Source organism: Anopheles arabiensis, chromosome 3, assembly GCF_016920715.1.
Source record: "Anopheles arabiensis isolate DONGOLA chromosome 3, AaraD3, whole genome shotgun sequence".
NCBI lineage: Eukaryota > Metazoa > Arthropoda > Insecta > Diptera > Culicidae > Anopheles > Anopheles arabiensis.
Window position 1 is genome coordinate 89,822,032 of NC_053518.1, and position 13,852 is coordinate 89,835,883.

A 13,852-nucleotide genomic window follows, 5' to 3' on the forward strand; every position below is an offset into this window, starting at 1 on the left:
GCAGCTCTGGGGAAAGTTTGCTAAGGTTTCTTGTTTGTGCCTCTGCTCGTCGGTTGTTCGTCTTTTTGATCGGTCTGTTTTTATTGATTTATTGTTTATTGACATTTCACACCTTTCCCGAGTTTCCCGTCCTTCGGTTCGGTCTTTCCGATGGGAAAGTTGTTTCGAATATATATATTGTTGGGAAACAATAATTTAATAATATATTCGAGCTTTTTGAAATGTATTGGAAATGTGAGCCGTTTTGGAATAAAAATACTACAACAAACGATAATAATTTTACTATAAATTAGAGCTAAAGTAGTTTATTTCCATAATGTTATGTTCAAATTTTATCTATTTTATTATATTATATTTTTATCATATTTTAGTTTGAAGTTCAACAACTACATGTGTTGTATAAAAATGCACCTTTAAAGGTCTTTGGTTAACGTTAATTTTATACCGCAGCGTAAACGCCTAAAAGTATGCAATCGATGTACTCGTAGCTCCTCCCCCTTTTCTCATTGAACACAGTGGCACAGTGTCGAGCGAATGGACATAGAATAGAGAAGCTTTTAGGTACTTTCTTTTGATTTTGAATAAATATTGGACTCGTCATATTGAAAAGGCAATTGTGTTCGTAAGGCTGTGTGTCATTCTTTTCTATCAATGCTATCCTTGTATCATTCATTCCGAACTTCACGACACGACACCATCCAAAACCTTCGCCCACTTTCAACCGTGTTGTGAACGAGCTTCACATCACCATGTTCGACATGGTGTCCCTTCGATATGTCCTTCTTTATGCCCCAAGCATGGCTTCACCGTTCGACATTCGATTTATCAAGCCGTGCTGTGGTAAGAAGGATAGCTACACGAGCTATAAATCGCTCGTAATGATAATAAAAAAAAGCTCAACAGACAAAACCATTCCCGAATCGAAACTATTTCACAATTAACTTTTTGTCTTTACGCCCACCGCCTCCCTGCTGCTCCTAAATCAGTAAGCAGCAAAAAAGGCTTACGATACTGCTGTCTGGCAAGAGTTATGTCTTGGTTTTGTTTCATTTTCTTGCTGCTGTTACTACACATTGCTCACGATTGGGCCACGGCACGCGATGACATTCCTCGGGCGTGCCGCGCGAAAGGATAGTAGTAGCGTGCAACCGCAAAACGGTGGCCAAGGCAGTTGATGGTCCTTTTGCTGCTAGCATTAATGTTGGGAGCATGGCTTGTTTTCCTAAGCAAAAAAGGGAGAAGCTCCTATGCTTTAATCACGGCCACTGCTAGGGTAAATGTTTTAATTATTAACCGTTTTCTGTCATGAATGAGCTAATTAGGAAAGATGTTTTATTTCTTAATAATTTGTGTGTGCAGTTGAAGTCGAATTGCAACAACAAAAATGGTGTAGAAAGGTAAAACAAAGTAAAGCAACGTGAAAGGCAAGAAACAAATCGTCCTCGTTTGCTAAGCGCCTAAAGGTATGCTAAGTGTAACAAATTTTCACCAGACAGTAATACTTTAATGAAAGATATTCCAAATGATTAATTAAAGATAGAAAAAAGCACACTAAAAAATAAATGAATTCAACACATACGAGTTGACACTGATAAACATATAAATATTAATTCAAATTACATTAAATACAAAAAAATAACCTAGAACTTAACTAGAACCAAACGAAGAAAAGAGAAAACACTGTTTATATAAAGAAGCATAACATATTTTACAAAAATCAATAGAACGAATTAAATATTCTCTCAACCCCACACAACATATCAGCCAAGTTCAGGGTCTTCAACAGGACTATTCCATCGACACACACACACCTTGTGGCCTTCACCCTCTTTAGCTTTTTACATTGACTGCAATAACCATGGCAACGACGCAGTGACCACAACATTAAATTCACACCTTACCAATACACCAGAAAAATGTTGAAATTAGCAAAACAAAATTTGAAAAACTTAATGCAAAATATATAAAATTTAAAAATGAAATTCAGTTTCCAACAATCCCAATATGCAACTCTAAAAGAATCAACAAAAACTCCGCTTTCCGTTGACTGCATCAAACTGCAATCGTGTTGCAAAACATTGCACATGCCGAAATTTCACTTTCTTTCCTTCCTTTTTTTGTCTTCTTTCTCATTTCTCAGCCCACCCGTTGACCTAGAAAGGCTCGCATTCTTGCATATGTACTCGATTCCGTAACAACCAATACAAAACCGTTCAAACCTTCGGGCAGCGCCTCCCAAACGTTCCGAAATAAAGCTTCCAAAAATTCATCGTTTTACTTCCCCCGGGATAAGGGGGTGGGATGGTCCATGAGGGGGGCAAGGGAAGGGGTCATAGAACCATGATTTTATGCAGCTTTCGAAACGGGTATTAATAAATGTTAGGAAATACATTGGAAGGTTTGAGCCCACCACTGAGCGCATGGAGGAACAGTGTAGGACATAATTTAAATACCTTTGACTATATTTTGTTAAAACAAGTTGGGTTAGCATCTTATTCATTATATTTTATTTAGCATTTAATAACATTTATATAATATTTACAAAAAAATAATAATTTACATTCATTCAACTGTCGCAAATATATATCTCTCACTGTAAACTTCTACACTTTTCTAGCGCCGGTATTGCTTCGTGTCCTCTGCGCCCCCGTGACCCTAAACGTGCTGATAGTGGAATCGATCCTTGTGTTTTCATGCTGCCAAGTTGTGGTACTGCCACCCTCTCCCCCACCCACGAACCAAACACCGTTGCTGTGTCGATAGCTACCGACACTACCGCCATGCCATCGGCAACATCCTTTAACCAACCCCCCCGAGCACACCATCGTTTTATGTTTCCCTTCAAACCCGAAAAGGCTCTATAGCTTCCGGTGCGCGTTCGGGGGGAGGGTTCGATAAAGCAAAACACTCCAACCCCTCCCGGCGAGGCGGCGAGGGCTGAACACACAGGACCTCTTAAAACTCCACACTGGGCCACTACGCCACGTCAGTTGGTCGGTAGAACGCGTGAACAACAAACGTGTGTGTGCTGTGTTTCTCTTCGTGGCTTATTCGTTCACCCCGCGGAAAGGATTAGGTCTGACCAGTTTAGCATTTAAAGAGTTATTAAAGTTGCGTCGCGACAGTTTCGGTGCGACCCTTCGAAGGTACGGAAATAAATATGAGTGATGAATGAAGTTGAAGAGGAAAAATCGTGAGGGGGAAATTAATTAATCAAGATCGAGGTGTAAATAATAACAAAGCGCTTTGAACTTGAGCTTGAAAAGGAGCGGAATGTTGTGTTTTTAGTCGAAAAATAAAAGGGTCAACCTTAGGCAAGCAGTTACAGTTTTGATTAAATCAAATCAAACAAAACGATTGGATTAATACAAAACAGTGTATTTAGCAGTGTAATTGCAGAGAAGAGAAGTGGCCAACAAGAAACGATCAAGATTTGTGAAAAGAAAAAAGACTTTCGACACCGCAGCCGGTAGGATTCGAACCTACGCTCCCAGAGGGAATCTGATTTCGAGTCAGACGCCTTAACCACTCGGCCACGACTGCTTCGTGAAGGAGGCGGCGCTAAAAGCAGGTTTGCTCAATTACTACCAGCAAACGGTGGTGCGTCAACCAAAACGTTACGACCGTGATTGCGCGACTGGTGTGCGTGAAAAAATGATTAATTATTCACGACAGAGCGTGTAAATTGAATTGAATTGGTACCGTCGCCATACCATTAAATTGAATTAAGTCCGCACGGTTGCTATGTAAAGAAATATTTTTATAAATCTAATATCAACAACAGCGTGTCACTGTGCAAAAGCAAAACTGTGTATTGTAACATGCACAGAATTATATAAAAAAAAATAAAATTAAAAATTTTCGATTAACATGGAATTATATGACCCAAAATTCAGACCTATTTTACATATTTTAAATTGGAGACATGACAAACAAGATCGATTGGGCTTTGTGGGATGCCATTTGAACAGCACAAAATACATCGTCGGTATGAGATAAAGGGATGAAGCAGACATCATTTGGAGAGGATTTTTATAATCTGCTGATTTAGATGCTCTCCAATTATCCACAGGTATAAGTATCATTCATTTTAGTTCATCTCAAAGGCGAGAAAATTACTGGAATGGATTCATTATCGCGATCGTTCATCCTAATTAGTGCTTTCTCATATTTTGTACATCGCATCGCATATTTTACTGTAATCACATTCGAATTTGAATCTAATATAGGATGAAATGTGTCTTATAAGAAAATGAGAAACATTTCTCAATAAGAAAACATATTGCAGTTCATGAGTAATTTACTTCGTTCATGAGTAATTCAAACTGCAATACAAGCTCTTTAAGGCTATAACTTTCTATTGTAAATTGTTTTCCGTTAAATAAACACACAAACTCCTATTCATGAGCCTCAATGCTATCCATCCTTCACGACAAACAAAACACAAACAATCCTGTGTGCTGATTTATTCGTCACTCTAGACAACCATATGATATTGTTGGAATGCGTGCGTGTGCGCCCTTGCAATTGTAATAATTTTGCCCTTTCAACAACTGACATGGGCGCGAAAGCTTGCACACCCGTCGTCAGAACTCAAAGCAGTGCTTTTACTTTGGCACAGTGAGGAAGAATAATACAACCTCAAGTTTCGCTGGTTCGTTGCATTCGCTCATCGCCTTTGCCAACTACTAGCGTGAGCAGGATATTCAATCATCGACCACCGACAGCATGTTACACGTGGAGTGTGCACATTTATATCCCTGTCATGCAAGGTCGTTTTGCGTTTGGTGTACCTTTATTGTACACCACTATAACACCAGCTATAAAGTGCTCCAACACGGCACGATAAACAACGAACCTCGAAAGCCATGTAACCTTATGCAATCGAACATGTAAAATCGATTTAAAGGGCCACGTGCGTTTGTTTGCGTGACTTTTAAAAGGACCCTATGAAATAAAGTTTATAATTTTTAAACTGTATAGTTTGTTATCTTCTCCCACCACAGGGTAAAATGGCAACACTATAGTCTCCTTCTGCTCCTACGCCTTACAACAACTCGTTCAAAATAACGTTCTACACCCTGCTACCCTCCACGATGCTAAACAATGCCGACATCCTGTCGAACATTCCACCGCTCGGTGGTAAGGAGGGGGCGGCCGGCCCGCACCGCGAGGTGGTGGCCCGGTGGCGCGTCCCAATGTACGGCAAGGTGTACGAGATCGAGTTCGAGCACGGTACGGCCAGCGGCAAGCGGGTGCTGTGGATCGACAAGCAGGAAGTGTTCCGGCGCGACTGGATGTTCAAGCTGGTCGGCGAGGACATGTTCAAGCTGGAGGACAAGCGGTGCATCATACGGGTCGACCCGATGCCGGGCTTCCGGTACAGCTACTCCCTGTTCGTGGACGGCAAATCGTACGAGCAGTTCACGGAGAGCCAAGCGAAGGCGCTCAAAACGTGGGAAGCGAAGCTGGGCGATAACTTCTACCGGATTGTGCTTGGTGGGTGCGAGGCATTGAATGTTCTCCTACAACGAAATGCAAACAATAATAGAAAAGCATGAATTGATGGGATTGTTTTTTTGTTTTGTTTCTTTTTGGTAGAAAAAAATACACTCAACATCTACGTGAACGGGAAGCTTATCGAAGAGAATGTACGTACACCACTTTGTTGTTATGGGGCGTTCTTTCAATGTGAACCATTTGTTTGAACCGTTTGCTTCCATTCCAGGGAGAATTCGTTGACGGCGGAACTGACACAACGTTCCTGGAGGATGGCAACACGTTCGTGCTGAGTGCGCGAACCAGCGGCAACAAGCGGGAAGGCATCGTTCACCGACTGACAGTGAATGGTGCCGAAGTGTTCGATGCTGGTGGGGCGACTACGGCACTGTAAGCGGTAGCCGAACAAAGGAGAGCGAGAGCTTTCGGACGTTTTCACAACCATCGATCGATCACGCCGCCCCCGGCATAGAAGATTGATTTTATAATTTTTTATTTGAAATAGTTTCAATTTCAGCGATCCTTGTGTTTGTTGCTGTTCTTTTGTTTTGTTTTGTTTTTTTTTCTTTTAAGTTTAAGTTTTATTCCCTCGATACTGCCTGTTTCTCTTCTCCTGTGTTATTAGTGTGTGTGTGTGTTTCAGTTATAAGTTAATCGTATTTTTTGGGCTAAACAGGGTATGTTTTAAAGAAAAAAAAAAGAAAAAAACAAACACACACAATCTCATTCAGGGGAAGTTGAGATAAGAACGGGGAAGAAGAAGATGGTTGGATAAAAAGAAATACAAAAAAATACAAAAATTGCTGCTATAAAAAAAGAAACACACAGTAAACTATTTACCCTAAGTGCGCAAAAAGCAAAAATACTATTAAATACATCATGTATGTCGGATACTGAATCGGTTGTGTAGCTTTTTATATGTAATATAATATGTATGCATATCGTTGCTAGTAATAAAAGTAACTTATTAAAAACTAAACTTTGAAGAACAAGACAAAAAAATGCTGCTGCATGAGAATGGTAATGCGTCGTACTCGTTGAAAGAACGGAGCTAACCCCGACAGGAAATCATTTGTTAAATATGTAAGAAAAGTACAAGCGTAAGTACCTATTATGGAACGGAAAGTTAAAAAAAAAAGAACCAAATAAGTAACGAATGCAAATCAAAAACCCGTCTTACTACACATTTCACGTCGTCTCTAGGTCTCTCTTTGCTCGCTTTCTCTACCCTCTTTTGAGTGGGTCGTTTTCGCCTCACTTCTTTTACACCCTTCGCTGCTCGTGATCGGTTTATCTGGCGCTATCCATTAGCTTTCGTTTCTATTAGGCAGAGAAAAAAAAACACATTCTTTTACACAGATTTTGAGAAAAAAAAACAATGACGATTCAAAAATCGTACGTATTATCACCAACAACAATTATATCAAAATACGGCAAACCTTTGTCTCAGTTTGGTTGCGTTGCAGCAAAACGTTGCTCTCCTTTGGAGGGGGTAGGAGAGCCGTTTTTAAAACAAGTCACGATAAATATTCAGGCTCTGTCAGCTCTTTGTTACGAACACGAAATAGGGAATACAGTCAATAGGATTTTTAATAACAATTCGCATTGGAAGGACGTAACCGATACACCGATTTGCTGCTCTTTTATCTAATTCGAGTTCGCTGTTTTTTTTTTTGCAATGCAAAACAATTAACAAACGGGGAAGTATAACTACAACACTCATTAAAAACAATCAGGATTTACAGTTGGAACCAACACTGCTGCAAAGTGCCAAAGAGCCCTTCAAGAGAAATACTTTTGCTTTCTGCTTATCTCCTCATACTTTATATCCTTATATCAGTGAGTTTTGCATTTTTTTCTTTTAAATGTGTTTTTTTTTTGCTTTTCCTTTTTCTCTTCTGTTTTGTTTGCAGTGCGTTTTTTTTTCTACTACGAATTTTGGATTTTTGTTTGTTTGCTTGCTTTTTATATCTGTGTTGCATTCATTTCAATAATTTTTGCTATCATATACTGCCATCATACAGGGAACTCATGTACAAAAAACGGGCACAACTACTACAATACGACGAACGCTGCTGGCTGCTTCACCCGCCAACACACCAGTACCATACCGGAATAGGATCGAGCTGTTTCGTTTCCCTCCCCTCTTTTACATTCTCTCTCGTGAGCAGCAGTTCGTGTGAATCTGAACATTACTCTGCAGCCTGCACTATTACATGCTTTCAACGCATTTTCTTTTAATTTTGTCTAAAATTTTTAAAATTTTCTTCTTTCCTTTCCTTAATGCATTTTGCCTTTACGAAGGATAATTAGTAGTTAGCTGCTCCTGCACGCACGCCGCTGTTAGCCGATGTTATGTTTCTCCATCCTACACTGCGTGTGTGTCCTGCTTTCTCTCATTCTCATTCCTTCTTTCTCTTCTTAGCGCCCTTTTTGTTATAGTAATTCTTAATAGTAAATTTGTTACCTAAACACCCCCGTTTCTAGCTTGTGGCTTCACTTCAGCTTCTACACCTCACAGATAACACCATTCTCGCTGAGCAGCGCGCTTGTTAGCTGTGCTTTGAATCAATTTTGATTTTTCAACCCATTTTCTTTATGCCCTCATAAGCATCATCTGTTCACCTTTATCACACCTTTGTTTTCTGTTTTTCTCTCTTCTCTTTAATCAACATTAACCGCACATTAACGATCAATTGCTGGAGCCGTGGTGTGTGTTTATGTATGTGTGTTTGTTTGTTTGTTTGTTTGTATTTTGTCTGTGTGTTTGGTTACCATTCTACTACTTTTGTTAACGATACTGTGCAATTGTGTATAACTTTTGTTTTGCTTTTTGTTTTTTGTTTTTATCATTTGTAACATGCTTCTGATTTGTTATTTTAACTATTCTCGTTTATAATAAGTGGTTAATGCTCGTTCGCAGTAGTCATGCACTTTCTCCGCGAAAAACAAAACCGAACACGAATCGCATTTGCATCGGAGAAAGAGAGTGTGAGGAAGAAAGAGAAACAAAACGCCTGCACGTGGAAATGTTGCCAACACGCGCTACTAATAATCGCAAACTTGGCGCAAGGAGTAGCGGAATCATTAAATTGTTTGTTTGTTTGTTTGTTTTTCTCTATTCCATCGTCGTTTATCGCAAAACCTCCTATAATTCTACATAGCAATTGTGATTTTATTCGTTACTTCTTCCTTTTGTTTGTTCTTTGTTTTTTGCAATACAATGATGCACAAGGGCGACTGTTTGATTTAGTATGGGGGGGTTCATGTTTTGAATTTGAAACTCTCTTTTACGTTTGTATGATAAGTTCTTGTTAAATATGTTTAGTGTCCATAGTCTGCTAGAGGTTTTAGTGTTTTGTTTCTGCTGCTTTTCCGCTTCCATTCTGGGCTTGTGTTATTCTAGAACAAGGTTTTTCTTTTTCCTTTTAGTCACGGATCATGCATTCGTGTTCGTTTCATCACTGCTCGCACTCCGTTTCCGTTGTAGTTTCACTTTTTTTTGTTACTCATACTTCTTCCTATCTTTCTTTGCAGCGAAAACACTTCAATGTAATACAAATACAAAATACAAAGCATAGATAATAAACGTTACAAAATGGGACTGTGATTTAGGTTAACGACATCGGTATGGTTGCAGAAATGGATAGTACAGAGAGATAAAGAGAGAGAAAGAGAGAGAGAGAGAGAGAGAGAGAGAGAGAGAGAGAAAAGGAAGGAAATGATACGCACTTCCTCTAAGCGTCATCGAACCAGCGCGCTTGCGTTTGTGTTTCATCAGCAATCAGTTTTGCTGCTACTATGTTTCATTATCTTATTCATTAGCTGTATTTCTTCAACTACTAATTTATGAATGGAATGTTTTCTAGCTTCCCTTGCGCATCATGCAAACACGCACACATAGACACTTCTCAGACCACAAAAAAATCAACTCTTTCTCTCATTTTGACCGCAAAACCAAATAATCCGGATCTATTTTTCATCTCCCGCGCAAAGTACTCAAAAAATATAAGAACGCGATTTTAGCTAACTCCTAAAAATCAAACACATCGCTGAAGTAATTCCTGTTCTCGTGGTTAAGGTTGCGCAGTGATTCTGTCGGTTTAGTACAGTGTCACACAGAGGGTTGCTTCTGCTCCGGTAGTCGCTGTCATCACTGTGCCGTCGTTCTCACTCAGCTAAGAGTTTGCAGATTGGTTGCACGGAGAGGGCTACAACGCTTGTGGCTAGTTCAATGGAAGGCAAAACATGTGCTGCAGCAAACTCTTCGATGGTGGCGGAGGTAATTGAAGGATGCTTAGCTCATCCACAACGGAATCGTAATCGCTAGAATCGTCACCGTATAGCTGCAAGCAGAATGGAGCAGGATAAAACGGAGAATCATATTAGTTTCCAGGGGGCTTTAATGCATGTTACGATTTCGATAAAAAGGAATAGAGAGAGATAACGCGAGAGATAGAGGAGCGAGAGAGATAGTGTACGCATATTGGGTGAGGATTTAAAGTTACTGTAACTTCCAGTGGGCATATATTGATAGGTAATCTGGGGCTGTAGTAACTGTGATAACAGCAACGAATAGAACGCGTAAATCAAAACAGCAGACAAGCTCTCCATTGTGACATGGAAGATAATTAAACGTAAGGTTAAAGTTTGCTAGAACGTGAACAGGTGCTTGCTGCAGTAAATCCTAAGTAAAACACAAACAATAAAGGAAGGCGTTTGTTTTTGTTCAACATAAAATCAACGTTCAGGTGCAAAAGAGTAACACATTCACACGGCTGAGCAAATACACATGAGAAAATTAAATGAAAGCCAATTAAACTTTGAGATTAACCACTTTAATCATGTCTCAGCATAGGCGTGAGAGGAGCAAGATGATGACATGCAACGATTAACAGTAACAATAAGTAGGAAAACACGTTCACAAAGTGCCAAGCAATGAGAGGTAGCTTTAACTGATGCCGTAAACCAATAGCTGAAAGTATAGATTTTAGTTCGTACATTTAAATAATTTAAATAAAATCAGCTGAAAGCTACGCCTCACAAACGAAGCCATTGTCATAAGCCACAAACGAGCAAATGTCTGACATTGGTGGCGCGACCGGCATAGCTGAATGGTGTGGCCTAGGCGATGACAAATGAGCATCATTCGCTTCTGTAGTGGAAACACTTACTTTGAACGTGTCGTGTGTGAGTGTGTCTGTGCATGTATCACTACTCGTCATTTACTATGCAAACTAATCCCATCTCTCGGTCAAACTGTTTCGATTACATTGTTCGTTGTTGAGAGAGACGGTGTGGCGACAAAACGTAAAGGAAAAATCGTAAACATATTATTATACAAAACAGACTTCACAACACTTTCGAGTTGATTTCCCCCGGAGGGGCACATCGATAGAACCAATGATCATAATGTGTAATGCACGCTTAAACAAAAATGAACGATTGAAGATGAGAAAAACTATCTAGCAGTACAACAAACACAATAAAACTCTCTGATGTCCTACCAACGTGTGACACTAAAACAGTAATTTGAGTAATAAGTAAAGAGAGAGAGAGAGAGAAATAGAATCGTTTATGAGATAGAGTCGAAGCGGTTGAACAACACACTGGTGGTGACACGAAAAAGTGGTTAGTGAAGTCAACACAATTTTTAAAACAACTTTAAAACTGCAAGCTAAACGGTTTTGTATTGAAGCTACAGGGCATTCCATGGCTGAAATGTGAGCACTACTTACTCGTAGTAGCAGTAGTAGTAGTAGTAGTAGTGGTAGTAGTAGCTATCTTTATCAGTCAGTCAAACGAAAAGCTTCGAGATGGTTGGTTTTACAATTCAAATTGTTTTTCTTCTAAGATTTAGAACCTTCTTCTAATGTAACTAGTGTAGCACACTTTAACGCAAAATTGTATAGAAGCTTTGAAAATTTGTTCAGCTTTGCGATTGTTGCTGGTTGGTTGGTGAGATTCCGCTTCAGCAGATTCCGTTCTGCGCTAGCTAGTGTACCGAAATGATTCTGATTTTCTCTGCACTCAAAACTACCGGAACATAAAGTTGGTGTTGGAAGGAGGGTTTTGGAAGTGGTGAGATGATGATGGCAGTGGTTGAACGGTGGTTGATGATGATGTAAGATGAAACAACACACCGGAGAGAAGTGAAGAGAAATAGAGAGAATGAAAAAAAAGAAGAAGAGACAAACACGGAGAAAGTAAACGACACACAGCAGGGAACGGTGACACAACACAAGTGAAAGCCACCACAAACTGCATGTTGATTGATTGCAGCATTTTTGTATGTGGCACACCCCCCGAGTTGAGCGGGGGACGCTTTGTACACTAAAACAAAAACCTATTTGTGTGTGAGTGTTTGTTTGTAAAATAAAAGACTTTTTTCCTTCTCTCAATCAATCTCATTAGTGACCTCACGGTGAAAAAGGATGTGTTTGTGCAATTATCGGTATGAACCGTATTCTGACCGGATTGGCGTCTCTCTGGTGCACGGATGGTGTAAACTAAAACAGATCAATTGTTTTTTGTGTGGTGGTGGACCAACGGGCATGAGACGAGCGCCGAGCTAGCCGGGCGCAACACATACCTGCATGTTGTACGGATGCAGCTCGCAGGATGCGTGATGTCAAACGCAGTCTTCCAACGACATCAGCAACGGGTTCACATACTCGAATCCTTCGAACTCGGATTGATCGATCTTGTCGATGACGCGACTAAAACGAGAATAAAAAGATGCCGATTAGATTACGAACGTTTCACAGTCAGCTTAACCTCAGAACGGCATTATATAGCGATCCTCAAAAGCAAGCCGAGGGAGGACACGTTGCTGGATCCTCCGGGGTTTGTTCGCTCGTCGCGCTCTACAACGAAAATACTCACTCATCGTCCGGCGTTAGGTGGACCGGTTCGTCGGTGAACTCAGGCGGGAAGTTGGCCAAATCGCGATCGGAGTCTAGCCGCGGGCGGAACGGTGGCGTAATTTGCTTTTGCTCGAGCTACCCTCCGGCCGAAAAAGCCACCGCACAGAAACAGATGCATTAAAGAACACGGGAGCGGGGGAGGGTAGAAGAAGAATGGCAAACACGGGCATGGTAAATAAAGAAAAAATGAAACGAAACAAGAAATGGAAACATTCCAACGAAATTAGAAAAAGGAAAGCAAGTAAACAAATCAATAAAGCATAATGTCATGAAATAAGCACGCGCACATACACACACACTCAGTCCGGGGAAATTGGGAGGGTTTTATACATCGTCAGAAGGGAAAACGTAAACATTTTTATCGTAGGTCAAAAATCGATCTTCCAAACAATGGATTGAAGACAGAGCGAGAGGATAATTATGGCAAGCACTGTGCACTACCAAGGGAATGTATGCAATAGTACTAGAACATTACAGGACGGACACAACAATCAGATATGATGAGACACACATAACACTCAAAGAAAATACTCATAGGATATTTGTTATCGGTACTACAAGTTATACAAATATTAAATTAATTCTTTTGTATCAATATATTATAATTATTGTATTATTTGTGGCATTATGCAGCAGTGACAACAATATTCAACTAAAGGTAAAATTAAACATATCGTGTTATTTACAATAATTAAAGGTAAGTCAAATCAACATTCTATTTTAAAGGAATTACATAAACATAAACGAATTTCACATAAACATGCATCAAAAGCATAAATAGGACACATTCTCGAGGCAGTGAGGCAGTGACATGATGTTTCCACCACACCATATGTCCCAAAGGCTCATAAAAGTGTGCCATCGGCTATGAAGGTCTATAGGTCCGTCGAATGAAGCAAACGTTAAAGCTATACGTTATTTATCCCTCCAAAATTCCTATCAGGACGCCCCACGACGTATTGCTGCTGCTGAGGAACGCTTGCTGCTGCCCGGAGGATCCGGTAACGTGATCCTTTACTTGATTTTTTGTTAATCTGTCCTGCAACCGCGTTACAAACTTACGGATCGTCGGGTGTCAGGTCGGCCGGTTCACGCGTAAACTGCGGATCGAAGTGACAGGTTATGTCCTGATCGCACCCATCGAATGAGGGAATGTACGGTGGTGTCACTTCCTTTTGAGCCAGCTGCAATAATGCCGCCGCAGTTCGCAAAGACGCGCGCCCACGATTGGTGTTGAATGTTCGAGCGAGAGTGAGCGAAAGGCACGAGGAGAGCAGTAAACCAGCAGCAAACACGGTACACACGGAAGGTAAGCGAAAAGCATTACAGTTAAGGGTTTTGGTTAGTTAGGGTTAGGTATTACGGTAAACATATGGCGTCATTAGCTGTATTTTACATTATGTAGTAACGATTTAATGTACAATTTC

General features: G+C 40.3%; 2 protein-coding genes and 1 non-coding gene across 14 annotated transcripts in view; 1 reads left to right on the top strand and 2 right to left on the bottom strand.

Moving 5' to 3' along the window:
• The first annotated feature begins 3,001 nt into the window (after positions 1–3,001).
• Positions 3,002–6,478, top strand: LOC120899551 (fas apoptotic inhibitory molecule 1). 2 transcript variants are annotated; one of them, XM_040305537.1, is made up of 4 exons: positions 3,002–3,146; positions 5,007–5,499; positions 5,602–5,651; positions 5,729–6,478. In XM_040305537.1, the coding sequence occupies exons 2-4, from the start codon at positions 5,097–5,099 to the stop codon at positions 5,891–5,893; spliced, it is 618 nt and encodes a 205-aa protein (XP_040161471.1). In that variant the 5' UTR covers positions 3,002–3,146; positions 5,007–5,096; the 3' UTR covers positions 5,894–6,478. The 2 variants fall into 2 exon arrangements, with proteins under 2 accessions (XP_040161471.1, XP_040161472.1); XM_040305538.1 differs by lacking the exon at positions 3,002–3,146 and adding an exon at positions 3,606–4,072.
• Trnas-cga lies at positions 3,462–3,543 on the bottom strand. Its single transcript has one exon. It is a non-coding gene; the product is annotated as a tRNA-Ser (tRNA).
• Positions 6,479–7,416: 938 nt separating the features above from the next.
• The window catches only part of LOC120899548 (atypical protein kinase C), a 99,248-nt gene continuing 92,812 nt past the window's right edge, over positions 7,417–13,852 (bottom strand). For 6 of the 11 annotated variants that reach the window (XM_040305530.1, XM_040305532.1, XM_040305524.1 and 3 more), the window contains 3 exons: positions 13,488–13,609; positions 12,092–12,218; positions 7,417–9,845 (listed from right to left, as the gene is read on the bottom strand). In XM_040305530.1, the coding sequence (XP_040161464.1) occupies positions 12,131–12,218; positions 13,488–13,609 (210 nt within the window). In that variant the 3' untranslated portion in view covers positions 7,417–9,845; positions 12,092–12,130. The other 5 variants (XM_040305534.1, XM_040305528.1, XM_040305533.1 and 2 more) reach the window with 4 other exon arrangements.